Consider the following 24,987-nt stretch of genomic DNA (forward strand, 5'->3'; position numbering starts at 1 on the left):
CATACATCAAAGAATGATATTGCACAAATAAATTGTAAACTAAAAATAAAATCTTTCTCAAAAAACTTGTGGCCGTATTTCAATTGAGATTTTAAAATCTATTGGCTTTTTTTTTGAGACCTAATGCATGCGATCCTCATGCACAATAGGTGCTAAAGCATAAAACGGCACTAGTATGAGTAATGGGCGTTCATATACAACACTCGTGAGGGAAATTGGTACCTCTTGGGGGCAGGCAAGGCCAACACCGTTAGGAGTTGAGAAGAACATTGACCATTCGTTGCACCACTGCTTGAAACGTGCTAATGCGACGGGTGGAGGTGATATGATTGCGGAGTAAATTAATGGGTGCCCACAGGCACTAATTGGCAGTTTACACTGCTGCCGGATGTGAGAAAGTGTATCCTTGACCAGAACGGATGTTCTGCAACAAGAGATTCGCTTTCCCACTTTCTATCCCGTATGACTTGCGGTAAAGCGGTCAATTTCACACGAGATTCGCATGACAGGATGCTTTGCAAAACTCATTCAGAGAGTGTTATAGAGAACAATGCATCGTTGCTGATGAAAGATTTGACTTAGTACAATTTCAGATTGCGAAAAATCTATCTCTTACTAGAATTTTCAAAATGATTCTCATAAATAAAAAAAATGCTGTAGTAAATTCGATTGAACATTGAATTGAGAGACTTTAACAGATTCCAAAAACCGCATTTGTCAAGAGATTCCCACAGACTGACCTACACAACTATGATCGACGGTGCCATTTCGAGATAAGAATACCCCAGATATGAAATTTGAACGTTAAGCAGGAAGCAGTCCTCTGGGGCAACTAGAATGCGAGAACACGAGAAAGGGTGTGTTTGTTGTCCCCGGGGGAAAAGCTGGAGGATAGCTTCCCAGTCTACCAAGCCATCGGAAGTACTACATAAACTAAACCGCATAACGAGGCGAGGGACTGAACTCACGGGCCTAGGGCTTGTTTACATGACAATAAACGGATACGACTCAAGCCCCTTCTGATTCAGTTCCTGAGGCCAATACCCTTTACCACACTGCCGACAACATCAGCCATATCATCACAGCCGCGGTTTGAGACCGGAACGTACACCTCAAGGCACGCAGCGTACCCAACATTATCACTAGGGCCAAGGGTTTTATCAGCGCGCTAGCTCACGTTTTAGCATCTCTCTTATAGATAAACTCCGACGCTTGACAGCTTTCCTGTTAAGACATTTAGTGTCTTAATTATGGTCTCCGAAATACCATCGCGACACCGCTCACATCTCACCTTTTCCCCCATGGTAGACCTCTTAATAGTGGCTAGAGTTTTTAGCGGGAAACCACTACCTCCGACCGGCATCAACGATGTCTCGAGGGATAAAATGTGGAAAGCTAAGATAATGCTCGGGAATGGCAGAGGGAGCTTTCTGGCGCGGTGTGCAGAGTGAAGAAGGCATTTCTTCCTTCTTTGAAGTGCTCGAGGGCTCAGTTTCCACCAAGATAATGATGATGCCTTGTAGGAGAGCATTCGTCGTCCTTAGATTGGTACTGCGAAAAGCGATTTGCGCTATCCGGCGTGCTGTATCAGTCATAATTTCTTGTCCGTTCGGCCTCATTCCCTCCGCTACGGAGATCTATCGAAACTTAGCTCGAGCGCAGTATGACTTGCTATATTCCCCTCGGTGGTTACAAGCAATTGGCAACGACATCAAAAGCCCATCCCTATCCTACACTCGGACCAATGTTGGACCAGTTTACCTTTGGACCATCATCATGGTTTTCTTGTTCGTTACATGAAACAATTCTTGGACTTATGAACTTATAAACTTCACAGCTACCAGTCTATAGCCCAATTTCTGATTCTCGTTAGATTTTTGACCTCAGAAAGGACCTATGTCAAGGTTCTATTTTAAAATGAGTGGAAATTTCCTAGATTCTAGCATGGTATCGAAACAAATGGGCAAAAAAAAGATGCATGAAAAAACACCGAAGAAGATGATACGATAAGTTTTTTTTTACATTTTGAATCTTTTTCTGCATGATTTTGATATCGTATGTTGTAGTCATCCTCGTGATAATCCGAACAATCTATACAGTAGCTTTAGACACAGATTTATGAAACAAATACAACGGTCCTTACCCGCCAATGCAGTGGATAAGGCAACATCAATAACAAAAACTTTTCCAATCATTTTCCGAATTTACTTCCGTCTTACGATAAGAAGTTTTTCCTCTTTCAGATACCAGGAAGAGAACTTCCTCCCCAAACACTGAATGTGACAAAATGCCATACAACAGCAGCACAACTACGAGCGTCATTCCATCGCGCAAATGTTATTCCTTTCCACAAGTTTCCTTCAAAGCTCTTCGTTCTGATAAGGGTACTGAACAAATAAAATGGTGAACATATTTTGCTCCCCACAAAATGACGATACTCAAACTCGGTCGAAGCTCAACAACAAATGGCCCCAAGCATATTCGCTAGAGTTCTTCACGGTAAAACCGACGCTGCGGCGTTATCACGTCGATTTTTTTGCATAAAATCAACTGGTGGCCCTACTTGCCGCTCGCTTTCAGTCACCCATAAAATCAAACTCTACTTTCACCCTGCGTAATTTAGATCTGCGATTTGATCCGAGCAAAGATGAAAACATTAATGCAGTGGCACGCAATGTGAATCCCGTTTCCTGATGGAGGTGCGGCTGAACATTACGGATCGTGGAAACATACTAATAATGTACCATTCTCATTCCAGAGAGGAATATTTTGCATTCTGTCCTAGAGGTTTCAAAAGCATATCGGGATCGACATGTTCTCGCTCGGTATAAAACCAATCACTAGAAAACTTGAGTGCTATTACTATTGGAGAACAAATTCCAATTATGCAAAGTACACTAGAAGTAAAAACTTCCAATTCCTGCAAGTCGTCAATTACGTTTGACCATAAATAATGAAGATCTATTTCAACAGGGGAGGTGGAAACCATAGAAAAGTCCACCAATTTACTTTAAGCAAACATTCCTCCATCCACGACATAGCTGCAGATGTTTGAGCCAATCTGGAGTAGCCGCATCGTTCCCTTGCACTAATGAAATTGATAGAAAATTGACCGACTTTTCTCCCGAAAGGTGTCAGGGGAGAGACGACAGATTCAATTTTCTAATATCAACGCTACGTTGATTGCACAAGCACCTAAAATGTCAATTGCAAATGAGAATCATCTACAGCCAGCTTTAGTTTCGATATTCCAGCCGACTGTACAGATTATCCGATGGATTATCATGCCTTGGTATTTCAGGCATTGGGAGCCAACAGCCAACGCACCCAATAGAGATGTAGTGGCTGTCGAAGGTGAGAGGTGGAGCAAGTAACAGACTGGAGTCAAATCGGACTGGAAAAATGCTAGGAGCTGGTTTATTCGGTGGCTAACCACCACCAGCGCACACGATCCGATCGACTTATCCAAGCAATGACCCTAGCCTAGCCCCAAGTCTATTTTCCTAGTTGAGCCAGCTCACGCTAGTTAGCTGTCGACAAACAGGCAGCATCATTGGCCAGGCGTGGGTAAAATGCAGGGGCGGAAACGGATATTTCTCGGTTCCTGTTCGGATTCGAACCCGAGGTGATCTTAATTTTATCACCAAGATATCTCCAGGCCGGCCCCAAAGACTTCCTGCCCGTCGTCAAACTCTCCACGGCCACGTGCGGCACTCTCCTCGTACACGTTCTTTTGCGTCCTTCGCTTGACTTGCTAGGTTGATTGCAATTTTGCGTCGATACAGACGTAATAAAATTCAATTCCATTTCCTTATCTAGTAAAAGGAGACCACCAATAGACGAACGACAGCGTGAGAGAGATGAGTTTTATCATCGTGTCGTGGACGGCACTGCACTGCGAAAAAAACAGGAGAGCATCAGAGCCAGAGTGGTAAGAGCTTTTCCTCCAAGATAAGGTTAAGGAAAATGATGCAATCAATCTGGTCTTGGTGCGGTGTTCTTTAAGCAACTATTTGTGCGTGCAACAAATCCGAATTGTTCTAAATGTAATTTTAAGCTCTGCTTTACAACATATATTCCAGCTTTAAAATGCTCCATATGTATTCTTTGCTGACCAGGCCGCAAGTAACGAAATCTAGCGCAAATATTTTGGACGATTGACTTTTGAAAGTTTCTGTAACGATTTAGCTTACTCATCCTCGAATGACAGATACAATGGCTCATGCTCTTTTTATGTATATTTCCATAAAGCAATACCAGATAAAGTTCAGAAAACACTTGTCATGCTTCATTTCGAGGCATGATAACAAATTTGGTTTATGTCATTCAGACTACATATGCATCTTACGCATTCAGATCACTGAATACGAGATACGATGTATGTTAAACCGAAACGCAACCAAAGGAAACAACCATGACTGTTCGTTTCTCTCCGTTTATACATGTCAACGTTGCAACAATCGTCCTTGTCGAGACCGGAAACGTTGAAGCTATCCTTACGCAATATTATACCAAGCTTGTTTCGAATCCTGATGTCGATATAATTTAACTTAAGTTAATATTGTCGTTGAGGTGGATTTCTCGGACGAGTCGTCCACGTCATGGTCGAGTCGCGATGGCGTATATTATACCATGGCGATGGCGTATATATTACCATTCAGTTTCCACAGTGTTTTTTCATTCATCTGTAATAAGTGCAAGACAACCCGTACAAGAGAAGCGACAAAGTACCACCAGGCTCGACAGGTACAATTTTAAAATTTTGCACGGTGCATAGCCGTGAATAACAGCGCTGAGCAAACCGTAGAGCAGCAGTTTTATTACATTCTCGGATTTGTTCTACGCAACATGACGAAGAATTTAATACCAATTTTGTTCCTTTACATACTGCAGGCTTCCTTCAACATCCCGTTTATCTTTTTCTTTGCCCCAGTGTAATTTAATGTTCATAATTTTCCGCATAACTCTACCGTGGAGGAAATATGCTTGACAGGAATTGTGTTTTCGCTTGAAAAATGTTTCCATTTTAGGCTGAAGCTTTAACGAGATATTTATCGAAATGTTAATTTGATCCCCGTCATCTATACAGGCTGCCAATTTAAAGCTTCTCAAGTAAATCTTTTAATGCACAAATTTGCAAAAAAAATGCTAAAAAAAATAACAAAATTGAGTCATCAATCAAGTTAAGGAAACAAAACCAACATTATTAGAGTCGAAATCTCATCAACCGCGATGGAACTTTATTGAAACTTTCAATCACATTGGACTAAACTAACTTTGTTCGTAGCTGAAGCGTACATCAGTGGCGAGATTAGGATGGCACAAGAGCAATTTCATTCCATAAAGAACGAGTGTTTTTTTACATCAATCTTTGGCTCTCGAATGCCACAACACCCTCTTTCAATCTCGCTCAGTGTTGGAACGCCGCAACAAACGTTTTTATTTTTTCTTGCTCAATTCCTAGTGGTGAAGAGTTTAGTAAGTTACCTTAATCCAACGAAAAGTTTCAAGTGAATTTTGAAACTTTCTGCTCATCGCCAGGAAACGATGGGATTTACCAAGTTTTCTGGGTGTCAATACAGCACATTCTTCATTGAGTTAGCAAAACATCGAATATTGTTAGGGAATATGTGCACGTTCATACTGGGAGCAACAAAAAAGGCATGCATTCAACTTTGTCCACGAGCATAAGAAATGATGGACAACACCAGCCGTCGTATGCAAGGCAGCAATCATTCTACAAGAGCATCACAGGACGAATACCGACATCCTCGTTCAGCATTGACACAGGTTGTCTGTTCGCAAAAGTCTCCTGCAACTATCCCTCGACGGCAACTCTTGCCATGTTCACATCTTTGGATCATAAAGTTTTCAACGGCTTTGACAACACAGAAGTAATCTTGTAAACTTTAAACAATTAGTCATGCAAACTCTCGTCTTCACCTATTCCTCCAATGGCTCTTAGTTTACTTTCGTACTAAATATGCAATAAAAGTTATTTCTACGCTTCCGACATTAGAGGTTTCTAGTCGCCATTTATGTACACATCACATTTCATCCATCGCATTCCAAATTTTAAAAAATACACATTCTATGGATAAAAGCCCTAGCACAACTAAAACTATATAAAACTTCAACAAAATTGTTGCATAAACGGTTAATGATCTACAGTTTGGAAAACATTTTCAGAGCCCATGCACCCTGTCCAGGCTGAAGTGTGTAAACTGGTTTCCGCCTTGGCGGATACGGGTACTGTCGTTTTTCTTTTTACAGAATCACCAGAAAACGTTACCATTTGCAGGAAATGGAATGTAATGGACACTTCTAGTGCAAAACGAAGCTCGTTCGTTGATGACTTCAAACGGGACAACCCAGCAGCAGCAGGCTGTTCGTACTCTGTGACCCGCGTCTGTATACTTTGGAGCGCATTTGGCGTCAAACGAGCGTTCCAGCGGGGGCGACTCAAAGGACATCGACACTAGTGTCACGGCAACGACGTATAGAGACGTGAAACTAGCCACACCACTACAGTTGGCAATATCTCCTATTCGTGGATCGAAATAGCAAGGTAGACCCTGCTGTTCTGGAATGGCCAAGAGAGAAATGAAAACGAAGCCACGTTGAACGCTGGAGTAGAAGCGCAGGAATATTTGTCCCACTTCCGGTAGAAAAAAAAAATCATAAAAATAACAGGCTGCTAACGGAAGAAATCCTAGGTTGGATTCGATTGCTGAAAACGGAGCGGAATAATATCCAGGCGTCAGACAGCTATCTATTTGATCGCTAAAGCTGTCGTTAGAGCGTCGGCAAACGAACGTTTGGAATTGAGGGTTGGGCCACGAAACACTCGACAAAAAATCGGAAACAACAAAAAGGACACACAGAAATTGAGTTGTCGATGCAAAAGTCGTCAAGAATTCGATCCCCAACGATTCGACGAGAAAAAACGCGCCAGGATTCCACCCCAAGCATCGCGAAACAATTTCATACAGATAGCGTGAGCATTTAGGAGGACATAAAAGAGATTCATTGAATGCCACTCCACACGCGCCTGGTTTCGGTCGCATAACTTTATCAATTTGGCACATAATATTTCATAGTTCTTCCATGAAAAACTTTCTCACATTTTCCTCAGCCGTGCTGCTACCGCGGTGAGAAGACGCTGCGAAAATGTGTTGCTATGACACAGGCTTGCTTTAGCGACGAATCAAAAGATCTCAAAGCCGTACGGCGGGTTTTCGCATGAAAAAGACGACGGATTTCATCCAACGCTTTCCCTGGGATTCCAGGTGCGAGGCTACAATCTAAAATTGAAGACTTTCTACGACAAACTGGCTCCTGGAGCATCTGACGCTCAGGAAACGTGCATAAGCTGATGAAGGAGTTAGCTTCGCGGCAATCACAATAAGTTCTTGGGACAAGAAGAGAACGAACGAAAGTTACACAAGAATTTCCATTATTTGTTTCTTCAGCTTGCTTCTTGTAATTTTAGCGCTATGCGAAGGGAACCGATGCTTCGACAGCGGCAGAGAAAGGAGAGAGAAGCCAGTAAAGAACAGAAGAAAAAAAGATAAAATTAAACGCTAGCACACAGGATAAGTTGTGATGAATTCGAAGGACTGCTTCGCGCAAAAAAACCATCCACATTGTTCATGAAGATGGAACTTGTTCATCATAAAATCCAGATGAAGATATGGATGAAATAAAGTCATTATGTTTAATATGTAACTACATTCTGCAATAATGCGTGTTTTGTTGTTACAATACACCATTATTATCTTTTGACTTATTTCGTTTTTGTTAAAGATCGACCATTAATCTAAAAAAAAGAATTAAGAAAAAATCCTGCACACAGCACTTTGGTTATTAATCTACACGAGAATATTAAAGATGTCATGGTAGGGATTTGTACCATTTTTTTATTCTAGCGAATAACAACAACATAAGATTGAAGAATTAAGGTGTGAATATAAGGGAAAACCAGAGAACATTTGAAAATCAATCTGAGTTTAATCAAATTGCCGTAAAGTTCATTTCGGACATCAAGTGCATTAATAGCTGTTCAATGAATATTGGTGTTTCATTGCAGATTTTATTTGCAATCGTACACCTGCGTTGTTCATTGTCATTCATCTGCGGTCAATTGAATTGAATTTTTATTACTCATACTGTTGTCGTATGGTCATAATTTTCCGTGGAACCAACGGCTCGATGATTTCCAACAGATAAAATCCCGGATCCGTGCTGCGGTCGCCATCAACACGTGCCACAACATATATTTGGTTATTGTTTCTCCATTCCTTTCAACCCACTGTCACAACTCCTCGTATGGTAGTATCAAGTATCAGTCAATGAAATGAAATAAAGAACTGAACATTTCAGTATCGAAACATTTCCAGTAGAAAGAAATAAAATCTGATTTGAACACTGATTCATACGCGAATACTTTGAAACAAAGTAGTAAGACAACATTCTGGCTAACCTGATGATTTGCATATTTTGATTAGATTTCAGATAAGGAAAATCATGCAGCAGTTTGAATATCTACCTGGTGTGTCATGTCGCTAAGAACAGCTTCCGATATCAAGCACATTGAGTTGCTGATTCACACTAGATGAAACCATATAAGAACACGGCAACAAGCGACGTATGATTAATTATGTGTCTACCGTCGGTAGGGGTAGGTTTGATTATTCATGTATTTCTTTGTTCCAACATGTAACCACAGTTTTTAAAACAAACAAAAAATCATTATTCTGGCTCCCTCTTTTAAGCTCCGAACCGAGCTCTATTCAATGTCTGGTAGGGAACACCGCGTCTTGCTGGTTTTTAATTTGTAATTCTTGTTGTTCGACGTCATCGTACGCCCATATTCCAAACCCGTTACCTGCTATTCAATATTCCCAGCCACCGACGGTGCTTGCCGAAACAGCAGTGCATATACCGGATCTGGACGCAAGGATCCAACCCGCAGCAAATCCATCATTCGTTCGTGTGCTGCACTGTCTGCTATCAAGCCAAAAACGAACGAAACGAGGGCAATGCTCATTTGCTTATCCTAAAGCATGGTTGCTTCTCCTCGCTGGAACGTTGCTCGCTCGTCCCTCGTTGGTGACGTTGTTCTCAATACGTGTTATTTACTGTGCGAACGGGCGGTTCACTGTGGCCCGTTTGCACGAGGGACATGGCTTCTATTTGCATTCTCATTAAACTCTGTGTCGCCGCAAGCGACAAATGTGGAGAGCCAACCACAATAAGGGTCTAGGGACATCCCATCCCATGAATCCTATACCCTCACCAGCGTGGGCTGTCGGGTGCTTGTTCTGCATTTTTCCGATGACCTTTTCGCTCCTTGGACGGCGACGAGAGGAACACCAGCTCTTGCTTCTGGTTGCTTCATGTGCTCCTCATCCGTTCCACATTTTCCTGATGAGTCCCTTGTCTTTGCTGTCGCTCTGACGGTTCGGGCAAGCCTGACCAGGGTACCAAACCAGAAAGCCACCAGGACCAGGAAGTGCACTTTTGCTCCCGCTTGTGGTTGTACGAAACCATTTGAATCTCCCACCACCGCCCTTGAGGAAATTGAAAAAGTTTCTTCTGACAGATTTCGCCACCTAGCTGCGCGTCTTTGCCGCCCGTTCCAGACCACCGTCCTGGTGCGTAAGTCATCACACTCGAGGACTCGAGACCGGGCCAAAACAGGCTTCAACTTTCAGTGCATTTCCTTCCGGGTGCTGACGGCCTCCATGAAAAGGCTAGCGAAAAACCCACCAACTACCCGCTCGGCAGGTTAACGAGATTATAACAAGCTCGAAATTCAATCAGCCCGATCAGATTCTCCAACCGGCTTTGGTCAGCCCCATTTAGCCTCGTTTACCGGCCAGAGTTCATCATTCATCTTGCGGTTTCTGAGGTGGAGCCGGGAAAATGGAAAAGGTGTCACGCGTTCTTGCATCCCTCATCCTGGTTTAAATAAGTTCCAAATATAACCCACGAACAACCAATCGAAGGCTCGGTAGCAGAATTTATAAACCAAAGTAGCGTAATGCATAGCCATTGTAAATGTGTAAAACTAAGCACGCCAAAGAAACGTCAAACGTCAGGGCCAAGACAAAGTATGTGAGCATTTGCTCACTGAAGTGAGCAAGCTTTTGAATCTTATCCCTTGGTTTCGGCATTCCAGTTAATCGAGAACTAAGTTTGATTAACAATTGTGGTCTGAATTTTTTATTTTGTCCTTTTTTCGACCAAGATTGATCACGTTAGCTTGATTGGTGATGCTGTCTAGTGCGGCTATCGGGAGGCAACATAACATTTGAAAGCCCGGCAGAGAAATGATGTCACCTTTTTGAGACGGCCTAGCCGACGAGGGACAGATAAGATAAATGACACCAAACTACGTCCTTAATCTTATTTTAAACGTCAGCTGCCTAGGTTCAAGCCGACCAGGGGTAAAGGCAGGCGCACGTGCTTGATTGCGGCACTACTAAGATCACCATCGTTTGTGGCTCCTTGATTGGTTGCCAAACAATCCGGTATCACTTTGCAGCAACCCACATGCATTTGCATCCTTGCAAGGACTTTCTGGATGCTGACCGGAGGTTGTATCACTTGCCGCCTGGAATGCTGCCAATTATGTATTTGGAAAACTTTTAAAGCTGGTTCTTGGCAACACCAACCAGAGATGGTCGGGACACATGGCAACAATCACCGTTCGTCGGACACTGCTATTATTAATGATTCCACGAAACACCAAAATTTCTTGGTTTGCTGCAACTCAACATCATTGTCGTCGCAACATGGTATAAACATGCGCATATATAACCTTCTCTAGAAATGATATTTCCACTTGTGAGCACTACATGATATGGCATCTCCTCATAACTTATTCTTTACACACCTGACTTAATACGATTTCATGACTACGTTTAGTGAACTATTTTTATCCATACGTTTGATTTTGAATGCAAAATAAACAAAGCTTTGCGAGACTTTTTAGGCGAAACTGAGATGACGTGGCTATCAAACTTTTATTCTTTTTTTTAAAGAACACATGAAGCAAGAGAGATTTCAGTTTTATAGCTGGCGGCTTAGAAATGCTGTCTCCGATGTCATTGAAGACTGTAATGAATATTATTGAATATAAAACACAGCAAAATTTTTCGGCTGCAAGAAAAGTGATATTTATATCCTTCTTCGGCACACAGTTCATATATCCTTCTTCGGCACACACAGTTTATATCCTTCTTCGGCAAGATACCACTAATAAATGAGTTTTTATTTACATAAACGATTCTTTACTCTACACAAAAGCCGCCACATAGAAAATATAATTAAAGTTAAGCACAACATACTGCACTGCAAGGATATTTTTTTCGAATGGATCAGTACTTGCTATAGATCAAGACTCGATATTCCAATCACCTTCTCTTACCACTTCTAGTCACTGAGCAAGTTTAGTCTGCCTTTGACAGGAAATTAATTACTTAAATGTCGTCTCTTGCCAAAGCATTGCCGTAAGGGAGCAAAAAACGCTAATATTAAACGTTGGCCATGAAAAAATAAAAGTTCCCCTAACTTCAAAACTTTAAAGTAAACACGAACGCTTCTCACCACAAACAACTTGGCCCGAAAAGAAAATAAAATCCAAAAAAGTCTAACGTACCTACCGCACGTTCTTTCGAAACGGAAGCAGCGCTATTGACTGTTGAAAGGGTTGGTACTTGATAACAGCAAAGAAAATATCATCTTATGTTTGATTGCGTTGAAAAAAAATAGGAAAGTTAAAAAGCAATTCTTATCACCGTTTAGCACGTTACTGATTTTAACACCTGCATCTTGCGATCTCGTGTAGCTCCTTCGTCGTAATACCATGTTTATAAATGTGCAAGGATAGATTCCATCTGGAAACGATTCCATATTACATAGTCACGATAAAAAAGAAGACACTAAACGAATCAACTACGCTCGGTAGCACGCACAAGGAACTAACCCATGTAAAGATGGTATGGGCGTCTTAAACGACGTTCACTGATGTTGAATGTTATTGTTATTAGCATCATTATTTCTCACTGTATCACCGGAGCAGCATCAAGAGCGCACGATCGTGGTCGCATAATCGTGGTGATAAAGTGACTGATAATAATGATGAAACAGCTGATGTGACTGGTGACGATGATGGTGATGGCGACGAAGATACCGACGATGATGAGCGCAATTTATGACGTGTCACGAGGATTTAGCTATACCTCATGGGTAAAGCCAGCACAGAGTGGTAGCTTAATGGCGCGAGTTGGTATCACAAACCAGGTGATATCATCCCAGCGACCGCGTTCCACGACCATCGACACAGGTAATGTTTTAATAAGCCCCCCACTCACTCTTCGTTCGTTGGCTAGGATTGTTCAATCAAAATTTCATTATCACTAACATAGTACAGGGCTGTAAGCTTCGACGAAAGCAGCTAACGAATGGCATAATTTCTCAATTCTCTTTTGGGGACACGCTACCAAAAGGATCGTGATGGCTGGCAAAGTAACTGCTGGCAAAGTGACAATATTTAGCACACCGTTGGTAGGTGCTGTAATGTTATCCATGTAATCTATCTTATTGTCGTCTTTCCATATCAAAATTTAAATCAATTTTTATCATATCGCCAGCTGCGTCAACACAGCCCAATATCACATCTACAACCTACGATAACATCACACGTCCTACCGTCACACAAGTTACTTTAGTTTTAACCATAAGCAGCAGCATCGTCTTAGAGATTTAATTAGGAAGTGTAAAAATTCTCCCGGAAGCTATAATCTTAATTCAAATACAACCACAAGCGCGTTTGTTTGATTGATGTCGCAAATGCTTTAGAGTGAGCTGTTTAAAAAGTGTGCCCAGCATCAAGATTGGCTAATACCGATGCGTTAGACCGAGCGAAGCCCCGTATAAACCATGGATTTGGGAACGAAATCGCCCAAACAGTATTACGCGACGGCATTTCCATATGAGCCAAGCAAAAAAATCATTTTTACGATGCCTCTGACCTACGAGGTGTGCGATAAGGGCATAGCGATCTTGACTGTTTCACTAGCTTCGCTACCCATTTTGCGGCACGCAGAGTGTTTGTTCGCTTGGCAACATTTGGTTCCTCAACGCAGTCGAAATGCGCAAGCGGCGTAATTAAAAATGCCTCAAATCCTCTTGTGCGTGAAATGCTCGTCCACAGATATTTTCATTCCGCGGCAGTCATCTTGCCATTTTATCATTAACGTATGATAACATAATTACATTAAACCAAACCATTTGTAATACCAGTTAAAATAATGACCTCTAATTAAGTGATTGAAATATGCAACACTTAAAATGCATTCTATCTAGATCGCTTGCTGGAGTGAAAACTCAGTCAAGGTTTTCATTATTCGCATTGTAATGCTCCGGAAATTTCCGTGTCTGCTTGTGAGGTCGTTATCAAAAACGATGCTCCGGCTCATTCGATTCATCCGTCTCAAGACAAGAAGTGTGTTGATAAGGAGCAGATTTTAGTGTCGACAGTAAACAAATGGTCAAGCAAGTTTATGGTTAAGAATAAACCTTGTGCTAGCCCCTGGGGGGACTACTATGCATTTGATTCAATGTATATTGAATTGGCTTTTTGCGTCTAGTGATTGTGACTCTATTTGCAGGTTTATTCATAGTATTGGCTTGCGGGTTTTTACAGCAATCTCTAATCATGTACGGCAAGCGCTTTCTACAACATAGGGCACATTTTTCTCTTGAGGTATCAACAAATTACGTATGTTACTCTCACGACCCCATACATACTCAAGCGACTTAAATCAATTGAAACCAATTGAGGAGTTCACGAAGCAAGAGCTCGTGGCACATTGAAACTTTGACAAAGGAAAACCGAACAGTTGAACGGGTATGGGCACGTGTGACAACGGATTGCTGGAAGCGGAGAAGTTGTTGGGTATATATGACAGATACTTGGCGCTGATAGAATAATTGCCTTCTTGAGCCTCGCTAAATGCGTCGTCTGCATTTTCTAATTTACTATGGTTTTCCTGCATTGGCTGAAGGGAGTTATCATGCTACTAGCAAACTAGTATGAAGGTGTTCAAACGTTATAAAACGATTCAATAAACCATTCACTTCATGTAGAATAATCCATAGCTTTAATCTGCACAGTATCGTATTATTGTAACCCAAATCTTAAAGAACAAACAGAAGTAGAATTACTGAGATTGCCGCATTAGTTGAGAATGAATTTCTCCATAAGTGGAAATCTCCCTTGCTGTAGCCCTCCTGGCTTCCCTTAGGGCGTACTCACAGGCAATTGAAGGACATTATCAAGAGCGAACATGCTCCACTCTTTCAACGAGCACCCGGCCATTGAAAAATGAGAGCTATCTGCAGGAGAACGTTCCCCTTTAGAGGATGTAGCACACAATGGCTTGGTTTTGAATATTTAAATAGACCCATTTTGCTTTCTCAATTCCAATTTCACTCAACAAAGCATCTCTCAAACTCAAACCTCGCAATCACGACCGACCAGATGGGAAAAAATGTGTATTTGTCCTGACCACAAAAGGACAAAGGGATGAAAGTTCGCCGCATCCAATTACTACTTTGCACGCGTCCCATCGTGCAGCCCTTGCCATCGGACAGAACTATGCTCTGCACACATCTAAACCGCGAGGGTTGTACCATAACCGTTGCTAGAAAGCGAACGCCATGTTTTTGGGTAAAGAAGACCACAGGATAAGAGACTGGATTGTAAGCATTCGGATCAGAATTTATGTGATCGCACAGAAACTTACGATGGTGGTTCTACCACAGTGAGGCGAACCAACGTTCAACATTTTTCATCAAACGCAGCTCAGGGGTGTGTGAAAAAATACTTCAAATGAAGGAAAATATGCTCCGCAGCGAGATGCCGGGAAGAAGTGCTGGTTGTCAACAATCCTTTTTAGCACCACAATAGGTGACAAGAATGGTGCAGAGTTTTCAGGCTCACGGCCTAACAATTTTGCATGTGAGGACGTGCATAAGAGGAAATATTTAGGACATTTATTTTCTACGGTATGAATTCGGCGGTTTGCGTGCCGCTGAATGAATTCCATAACACATTTTGGCATATTCAAACTCGCTGGCAAGCGCACATAACAAGCAAATTAGACTCAAAAAGTAATGACAAACTAAAACCAAAAGCTCATTTTGATGTATAAGTTTGCACAATGACGCTTTTTGCAATCTGCAACGAAGTTTCACTCCACAATTTACTAGGCGCGAATTACGCAACATTTTGCTCTATTAATGGCTCAACCTTTCAAGCTTCTTTAATTAATAATCATTCAAATAAGGATGGGCCGAGCGACCAAAGAAGAAGTTTAATATCGGAAATCACGTCGCTATTCATCGTTCTAAAAACGGCAACGATTAAGCAGCTGGCTAACGGGAGACCCTCGAAGATGTGTCATCATACATCAACATACAGTGAATACTGTCGGTCCTTCGAACGACTTCAATAGCTGAAACCGAGAAAGGCATCCAGAACAGTTTTTCTGCTTCGGATTGTGTGTTTGAATGAAACAATGCATTGTAATGTTTGATAGATTGTGCCTAAGTCCATTCATTCATGTTTCTCTCTTTCTCTCTCTATTTGTCCAAACCATCGGTTTATGCTGGACATGGCGAAGCATTCATCGGATGATGTCACGTTCAGAGCCCGGGGGACGTAGAAAAGAAGTTGATTCCGTATGTACCAATGCAGTGCTTCCAGAGACGGACGATTAGATTTCATCCAAACACAGGATATCACACAGCCGAGCCGTCAAACGGTGATGGTGTCACATACATCATTTCAACTATATTGCAAATGCTCGTAATTATGGATGCACGATATGGTGCAGAAGCGTTTGTGCTCGGTTTCAAATTTCCTGCTGTTTTATCGTCTTCTCTCGTCGTATGTGGTTGTGCTTTTTTCCAATCGATCTAATTAACTGTTTTTTTTTGTTTCATTTCGATCTCATTCGTAGCCGCTTGGAGTTATAATAACTTGTGTTCTCTTTAAATTGAAGTACACAATAACAACCGAGAAAGAGAAATCTAAATAAAAATGTATTACGTAACTCGAGTGTTATTGGTTTGCCCTTCAACAAACGCAGCGAGCGACGCACCGTTTTGAAGCGTAAACTTTTGACCACGCGTCATTTACAGCCACTCGAGTGTTTTCCATAAATGTTGCCTCATTCTCAGTCTGAGATGTAAATGAGTGGGAGGATGAAAATACGATTTAACTCCGCCGTGGAAAGTTTCCAGATCGTTCCAGACCACTGCTAGAGAGAAAGGGCTAAGAAATCTCAGAAGCATAAAGCAAAGAAGCAAAATAAAGTCAAGTGGGTGGCACGGGAGGGTTAGCTTTGCTATTTAAATTCGAGATCACGAGTGGGAGCATAGCGCCTTGAGATCAGTGGAAGAGATAATTTAAGCCAGAAAAGTATTTTAAACCACCACTCGAAAAAGCGAATACTGGAACGAAGCAGGGTTAAAAAAGAGCCTCAACGATTAGGAGTGGTTGGTTTTGCAACATTTTGGTCAATCGGTACATTTGTTTGTGTAATGTTGATTTCGTTGCTTCGGGTTACAGTCACTCCCCAAACATTCAATTTCAGCGAATAAATTTTCCTTTTTCCTATCAAATGATGACCCAGCAGAGTACTCAGCCGTAATCGGGCGGTTCCAATCGGTTCTCATTGATCGAATGCTGAAAAGGTTCGGAATACCACACTCAAACCCCCTCGTTCCGCTTGGCTTCGGCAGGAAAATTCTTTCGTTACTGTCCAGACAGTTTTTTCCTCGGCAGCCGTAGTAACAAAGGATTGCGGAACCAGCGTATCCAATTCGTTCAAATCATTTCGTACAACCATGCGACACTCGCATTGGCGGAATAAGAGCTGGTTTGGGCAAAGCCACGGTTGTTCTGCAGTCAAATGCAGTCCACCGAGCGGTGGAAACGATCGCACATCGAAACACCATCACATGCACACGCGTTTTCAAACACCCGCCCTTTACGATAGCCCATCGTCATTTGTGATGGGTCGAAAGGATCTGCCACGCGGCGGTGGGAATAGAGATGACGAGAAATCCATCGCAACCACGAACCCTTTCGGGATAGATTCGGCGGCGAAGATGTGATGTGGTGGAAAATTGATACAAATTTGATGTCCGCTTTTTGTCTCCCCAAATATGCCGAACTTCATCCTTGCCTCGCACTTCTCTTCCGCTCTATAAAAGGGCAGCTCACGCCGGGCAAAGAAGGCGTCGATTCCATACCATTCGAAGCTGCAAATGGTTAGTGCTACTGCTGGGTGATAGTTTCGTAGGTCTGGTCTGGGTGTTGCAATGTGTAAAGAGTCACAAAGAAGGACGTCGGCGGAACTGGGGGAAATAGGGGATATTCCAGCTGATTGGACTTTTGTTGGGAGCGACTGAATTTGAATAGATCCATCACGGTTGGTGACGTGTAGGAGAACGGGAGTCGACCATTGAAACCCAAACCGTACACAGACACAACGTTCTCCCCACTCGAGCCGCTTTACCTAGGACAGGTAATCAAGGTTACCGCCGGGACCGTTGAGTATGTAAGTTGCCCAAGGACGAAGGGCGTCGAGAGGATCATTTCATTGGCAGTGAAATTGTAAAGAAATGGCGAACACACAAGATTGATTTGCTGGCAGCAGTTTTACCTTCTAGCCGTTGTGGTGCCCCCTTCTATCGACATTTTTCGTCGTCCTGCCTCCATGGCGTACTTTAGCGTCTCATCGTTGCCAGGACGAGTTTGTGTTGCAACATCTGTGGTCTGATGCAAATAGTGGACGGGTATATGAGCATGAAATTGCCGATCAATCATCAAGCCGTCAGGACGCTTCCTTCTGTTGGGCTTGTATGCAAAACCTGACCAAGGCAATGCATCGGCAAAAGGAGGTACGCTGCTCGGTCGAACACCGACCTATTTTCCAGTCCCACACCATGCCCAGCGGTGCAAATCGCTTCAAACAATAGTGCGCCTGGCGCAAAGCAATCAATGTTCAATTATTATTATGATTATGACGAAGGTTGGATGGAGCGTTTCATTTCATTAATTAATTTCTGCTCGCTCTGGCGAGGGGCTGGGCATCAGCGGGACACTAACGGCGATTATTTCGGCTGCTAATTACTTGCAACTACGGCACGGTGGAAACGCATTCATCATTCAAAACGCCACGTTCGCTACACCATTCTCGAATAAATGGCGATTAAATGAGACAGCGATCGAACTTGGCTTGTGAGCTGAAAATCCAAACCTCGACAGTCCTAAGCGCGGCTTCACAAATCATTTGCGAGGGCTGAATTCAATTGGCGCAATAAAGACGCCATTACTGTCAGATTTGGTTCGATTTCTTTTGACACCTCCTTTATCCGCGTGAAATCGTAATCGTGAACATAGAACAAGCAAACAAATCGATATCCATTTCTATCTCGCTATCCTTAAGCAAGGGCGCTTTCCCTAATAGAGATAATGTACCTCAGTGCTCAATAGTAAGTAATCACGCAGCGCAGTTTACACGTGTCAACGAAGCGCAATATTATTTCCTTTTCACGGTTCACCAGCCCATTGGACCGCCTACTAGCGTAATATTAACCCAATGAGAGTCACAGCCCAATCTGATATGCCGGCCCGCCAAATGAAAGCGGGAAAGCGAAAAAGAAAACCATCCACCAGCGCGCACCCACACACACACACATCCTTCGCGACCATCTACTTCCGTGCGTTTTCAATCTATTTTCACCTGCCCCTGGCCTCAGTTTGAGCCACGCAGGATGCCGACTGTTTTTCCCAGATTTCCTGCGTTTTTCCCGCCGAACAGGCTCCCATCGGTGCGTGAAAGACGTATTAGGAGCGGAAGGAAGTGGAAACAGACTCCATGATTTGCGGGCGAACAATCTACGAAAATTGATTTCGCTTCCGTTCGTCGGTCCTCGCGTCCGTCCTCTCGTACCTAAGACACTCTTTCCTTGTTGGTTGAGATGTGTGCTGGGAAAATGCGTGAATGTGTATGTGTGTGTGGTGAGTGCTTCCTCCTCGAGGGAAAATCATCCCTTCGTAGGGGCCGCCTCCAGACGGGCGAAAAGCCCAGAAGGAACAATCGCCAAGCTTTGGCTCTGAGGGCTTCCAAATCGCCGTCCCGCCGTAATGAGGTACACATTTTTCGGTTCTCAGATCGTGGCCTACGCTCTAAAAGCTATCGCGTCGGGGGAGCATGCAGGAGCCTCCCGATGGGACGCCGAAAGCCGGAGAGCAGTGGATCGGAAACGGAAGAAAATTACTGGGCCGTCACATGAGCGGCGTTTACGTAAAAGCGCTCCCAGTAGTATTATTTCACGGATGTTTTCGCATGAAAATACTGCAATCGAAGCCGACGATTAAAGGCTTTCATACGCAATGGTCGTTTGCGATGGGAGGATATTTGGGAAAGGGATTTCCGAACACCCGCAGAGGCAAAGAAATGTACATGATGATACATTTATTTATATTTTTATACGACCACTAGATCCCACAAAAAGTAATACTTAGGCACGTGAATTCATTCATTCTGTACATAGAAAGGTTCGATTAACTATGGCAGTATATCACTCACGGGCCATATCTATATGAAAGCACAGGGTCGGGCAGATGGTACGCTTTAAATTATACCCTCAAGTGTTCACTACACAGCAGTATTTAAAGGTCACCACTATTTACCGGCAGAATAGCGTTCCCAGACCGCGGTTGCTCTTTGTCCGGTGAGATAAAATCTTGAACAGATGTACCACAAACGGTTTTATCATCGCGCTGGTGCATTTTCACTTCCCATCGATCTGTGCCCCGTGAACCCGAAGTAAAAAGACACACCGGCATGAACAAACAAACAAATCCAGCTGAAACCACGTTCTCAGGTTCCGGCTGAACGTGTGAAACACGGATCCAGGGAGCCGTGACAGAACCGTACAGAGAAGAAATAGCGAAATGTGTTTATCCAGCTCCAGCGAACACATGTGCACATGTGGGGGTCTGCCCAACACATCGTTATAGCTAAACTAGCGTTCATTTAATAACGTTATCCAGCCGAAAATCATCGAACCATGCCTAAAACCTGTCGAAGGTTGACGATTTGTGCAAATTAAATCATCGGTTTCACAACTCGCAAAATGGTTTCGCGTACTGCTTCTGCTATTAACAAGCAGGCTCATAGAACTGAGCACTTTTCATTCTCGTTTTGGTGAGCATCTAATAATGAACAATATACGTTGAAATATATTCGACAAACTGCATTTGCAAGAAGCAAGTTCGAACGAAACCAAATAGTGTATGGTATTGCGAAAAGATAGCGCATGTTTTGTAATTACCTCGAAGCAGCTTACAAAATCCTGAGTGGATAGAACTTGTGCGGAAATTTTCAGATTCGCAGAACTTTGGTACCACCATCATCACACATCTATTTACTATTTTCGGTTGCGTCACATCGTACCGACTAGAATTGTCGTAATCTAGTTAAGTGGCACAAGTTGCAATACTGAAGAAATTTAGATCACGTATAGGTCATTGTTTACATGGAGAATACGGATCATATAGTTATATGCAAAATTAGATAAACATATATTTATACTATTTCATGAATTTAAGTCGTTTACTAAACACATTTGCAGCACCAGACATAGTTCTGGAGGTTGTAGGTTTCTGGAGGTTGTAGGATCCAAATATCGCAAAAAGACCGTTGTTGTTAGGAGCATCTATCAATATATGGATATAAAAAGTAGAATCAAAACACTACCCTTTCACGAGGAACGCCAAACCCATTTCAAAGGTTAATGAATTCGGGTAAAATTTGGATTGTATGCATACGCAAAGTAAAATCGGTAACCCTCGCGAACTTACGGATTTCGATCCTTTTCCCTTCCTTACCTAGATTTTGACCTCATTTCCAAAGGATACTTCTTGGAAATGTTATGTATCTCGTCTTTTACGACTGAGGATATTTTTTCCTAGCGTCTTCGAACGGAAAATGGATACCAGTTCGAAGGATCGTGCAAGCTGAATTCGTTACCTCTTATCTCCTAGAGCCCCACAGAAATTGAGAACGACGGATGAATGTGATTAGACGATTGATTGATTCCCAGGCGCCCTATCACGATGCCGTGCACTCTGCACCCTATTGGAATTACGATTTGCACTAGATCCAAACATGTTTGCGAAATCGTTGGCTGCAAATGTGCCACAAACACGGTCCATGCGCAGCAAATATGCTGATAAGCCTGGCAGGTTTCACCTTCCATTCGCTCTGCCGTGAAGCGCATCCAAAGGGCGCCTCTTGGGGCTGAAGATAAAGGAATGGCTGTGTTATAGGGATTTTTATTAATGCATGCGATATCAAAAACACACACTGAGGCGTCTAAAGTCCACTAAAATGTTACTTCCAAATGACCATTATCCCGAAAGGAAGTTTTCCATGGAATTCGTTAGCCTTTTGCCACATGCCAATAAATCAGATCAAGTCCCATGTTGCCGGAAGTGAAACATCGCCGTTCCCCGACTCCAACACCCACTTGGAATCATTTTTCTCGGACAAACAAGTTAATTTAATTTGGAAAAGGAGGCACAAAAACTTTTTCAAAGCAGCTGCTATTAACAACGAAATATTTGCGTTCTCTTTACCGGACCAATATTCTATACATCTTTTCTTCTTCTGCCAGCAGTGGCGCAAGGAGAGCTACATCTCGAGAAGACAAACCGCAATTTAATCCGGGAGCACAGTGTGAGTAAATCTCACGGCATGGTGATGGAGAATTACATACACGCGCTCAGGCAACCAACCAACAAAAACATATTAAAATACTGAAGAAAAAAAAAGGTACACGAGCCGGTTTGAGAACCTAAAGGAAGTACAAAAAATACATCAGCCACGAGTTTCAAGCCACATTAAGAACGGAGCACTACGAATGGAGTGTATCTCTTCATGTGTTTTGTTTTTATTGCCTCGCTCGGCCTTAAACGCTGCGCTATCTCGGAGGGGTTTTGGTGTAAACAGGCAAAAAGCCAAATTTTGAGAGTACCACTTCCAGGGGCAACACCGTGGATTGCAATTGGATGAGATTATTTATCTAAATAGCACCGGAATAGCACCGGAATCCCACAATCACACACGAACGACCGAGAAGCTTGTAAAGTGAACATCCAGAAGCGAGTTTATATGGATGGCCCTTAAGGGGCTGCCTTGATAGTGGCGGTATCCAAGGAGTGTGACGGGAACGGCTCCATCACCAGGGGGTCTGCTAATTCTAGGTCTTGATCGTTTCTCGAATATTCTGGGACGACTCATCGGCAAAAATCACTTACCTTGGGGTTCCTCCGTTGAAGCCCCCAGCCCTGGCCCTGCCGTAGTCGTGACCGGCGATCGAGGCGCCCTTCGAAGATCGGAACCGGTTTCGGTGGCCTTCGTTTGCGGTGCAGCTGCACCTGAAATTTGCACACTGGCAATACCGGGCCCGGTCATTGACACACCCCCCACCCCAACCACGGCCAGCGACGTCACCAGTAACGCGAACGCGAGGTACGCAGGCAAACACGCGTTGGCGTGTACGCAAGCAGCTTTCGCGCGAGTGATCGACGACGCATCCCCGTGGCCTTGAGTGTGTTGTTGCCGTTGTTGGTAGCAGCTGTGGTAGCCTCCTCGCCATTCGCCAGTGGCCTGGGTCACCGGAGGAGCACTGCGAAGACGATCACTGCTGCTGTTGTTGTTGGCGGACATGGCGGCGCCTTGCGCACCCCGTTCCGCAACCACTTCTGCCCCCGCCGCGTCACACACGACAAACACACGCGCGCACACTTTCCACACTCACTTTTTTCCTTCGATTAGGCAAACCTTCGCCTCACACCCACTAGGGCACGGGACACAGCACGGGCGCGGTTCTAAACCATAGACCGTGGAAGGCGCAACACAACCGGCCAGAAGCCCCTCTGTTACACCAGGCCGCTCTTACACTTCTGTCGGTTACAAGCAATCATTACACAATCCGCTGAAAATGAAGCGAATAAACAAAATCACACACAACACCCTTGGCTTGGCTTGGCATGATCCAGACAGAGAGCACGACCACCGAGATGCTGCCGTTGCTATTTTCACAATGATCCTAGAGTCCGGGTTTCGAGTGCGTTCTCAGGCACCAACTGATACCGAGATCGCAACATCACGTTAGAGGGATCTTTTTTTTTTGAGATTTCAAGCGCTCACCGCCATTATTCCCGTCCAGCGGGGTCCAGACGCGACGAGTTAACGAAAACGAACGAACAAAAAAAAATAATACACACGATCGGAATCACGCAAATCGCGCAAGGAACCAACAAACCCAAGCACCCCGCGAACCGGTTGCTTTTTCTTCGTGCTTTTCATGGTTTCGCGTTTTCCATCGAGAGGGTGCGGTGTTATTACGGACCGGACGAAAGCCGCCAAAAAGAAGAAATGCTACCATCAACAACGGCAGCAGGCGCTGCATCACTCCTCGCAATCCAGCCTCTGACACGCGCAGGCACGCACATACACACTTATAATGCCAGCGGTCGTTAAGGAAACGGCCGTGGGAGAACGCGCGAGATGGATTAATGCCAATGGGATGCGGGAGGAGAGGGGAGGATTTAGTCCCCGTAGCGGGGAGGGAAGTCGAAAAAAAAAAACAAGAAGGAAAACACCAAAACAACAACCAATCCCCATGGCACGTGGGATGGAGCCGACAAGCGGTGCTGATGCCGCGAGCAATTCGGGAAATTTTTAATTGAACTGGTCGTACCTATCCTACCTATCGTACCACCAATTGGGTGGTAGCCGTTCTGTTTTTCAACGTTACGCCGATTTTCATAGGCCACCATTGCCGCCTTGGCTCGATTTCTGCCGAACGCATGCACATACGCATCTGCTCGAGGGGAACGGCCTACGAGCACACGACGGTCTCCGGATTTTCGTTCTTGCCTTTTGTTGGTTCACGTTTTCTTCTACCTGCGCTCATAGCAACCGGCCGGGCCACTTCCGGCGGGCCGTCCTTTCATTCATGTGCCAGCCCGTTCACCCATTCAATGTACGGGATGCAATCTTAAACACTGCTCAAACCTGCCAGCGAAGCGACGATGATTTCGTTGGTGAGCGTCGATTCGCTCATTTAAGATATTTTTATATTCAAAAATCCACTATAATAAGAACTTTCGATGGGCATGCTTGCACGAGTACCCCCGCGAGGCTAACGTAATTTGCTGCTAGCTGATGCTGCTTGAATTCGCGGTAAGGGAACGAACAACGCGAGGTGTCAACAAACCGAATCCACTCTTCCTTCGATCGGCACACTTCCTTACCCACGACCTAATCCAACGTACCCAAAACTCACGATTTTCGCACGAACACCCAGCAACCTATAGACCAACCGTGGAACCGTGCATTTTTCACAAAACACAGCTCAGAAAACAGCTTCGCCGATCCTGTCAGCCGGTCTTATAACGGTGACTTCCTAATCAGTTCTAACTCACAATCCTGCTTCACAACATTCTGTTTGACGGCTCACAAACTCCCGACGCGTCCGAATGATGCGAAGGTTGGCCAGCTTGAACCAACCCTGGGAACAATTTGGTGCTGTGTACCACCAAGCGTGTTAAAGATAGCCGAAGCTGTTCGTCGCACGAAGGTCGCTTCGGGCTGTCAAACAGCGCAACGAAATAAGATCGGACGAAAGACTTTCTTTTCATTTCTGAAACCATTTGCACCAGTTCAAAGGCTGTGCAATGGTTTGTTCATTATAAATATAATGGAAGGAACTCGACATTTAGACAAAGGGTGATGGTAACGACACTGGTGAAGGCATAAGTGAAAATACAGTAGACAAGAGGGAAGGGTAAATAAATTCTTTACAATTTGTATCAGAATTGCACTA

At 43.7% G+C, this 24,987-nt stretch overlaps 1 protein-coding gene across 1 annotated transcript in view; it reads right to left on the reverse strand.

Moving 5' to 3' along the window:
* Window positions 1-22,823, reverse strand: part of LOC128730228 (low-density lipoprotein receptor-related protein 1) — a 63,428-nt gene extending 40,605 nt beyond the window's left edge. Inside the window, exon 1 of the mRNA XM_053823262.1 lies at window positions 22,412-22,823. Coding sequence (XP_053679237.1) covers window positions 22,412-22,823 — 412 coding nt within the window. The remainder of the gene's footprint in view (window positions 1-22,411) is intronic.
* Window positions 22,824-24,987: the final 2,164 nt, after the last annotated feature.

The sequence above is a fragment of the Anopheles nili genome, chromosome 2 (genome assembly GCF_943737925.1).
Source record: "Anopheles nili chromosome 2, idAnoNiliSN_F5_01, whole genome shotgun sequence".
NCBI classification, from domain to species: Eukaryota; Metazoa; Arthropoda; class Insecta; order Diptera; family Culicidae; genus Anopheles; species Anopheles nili.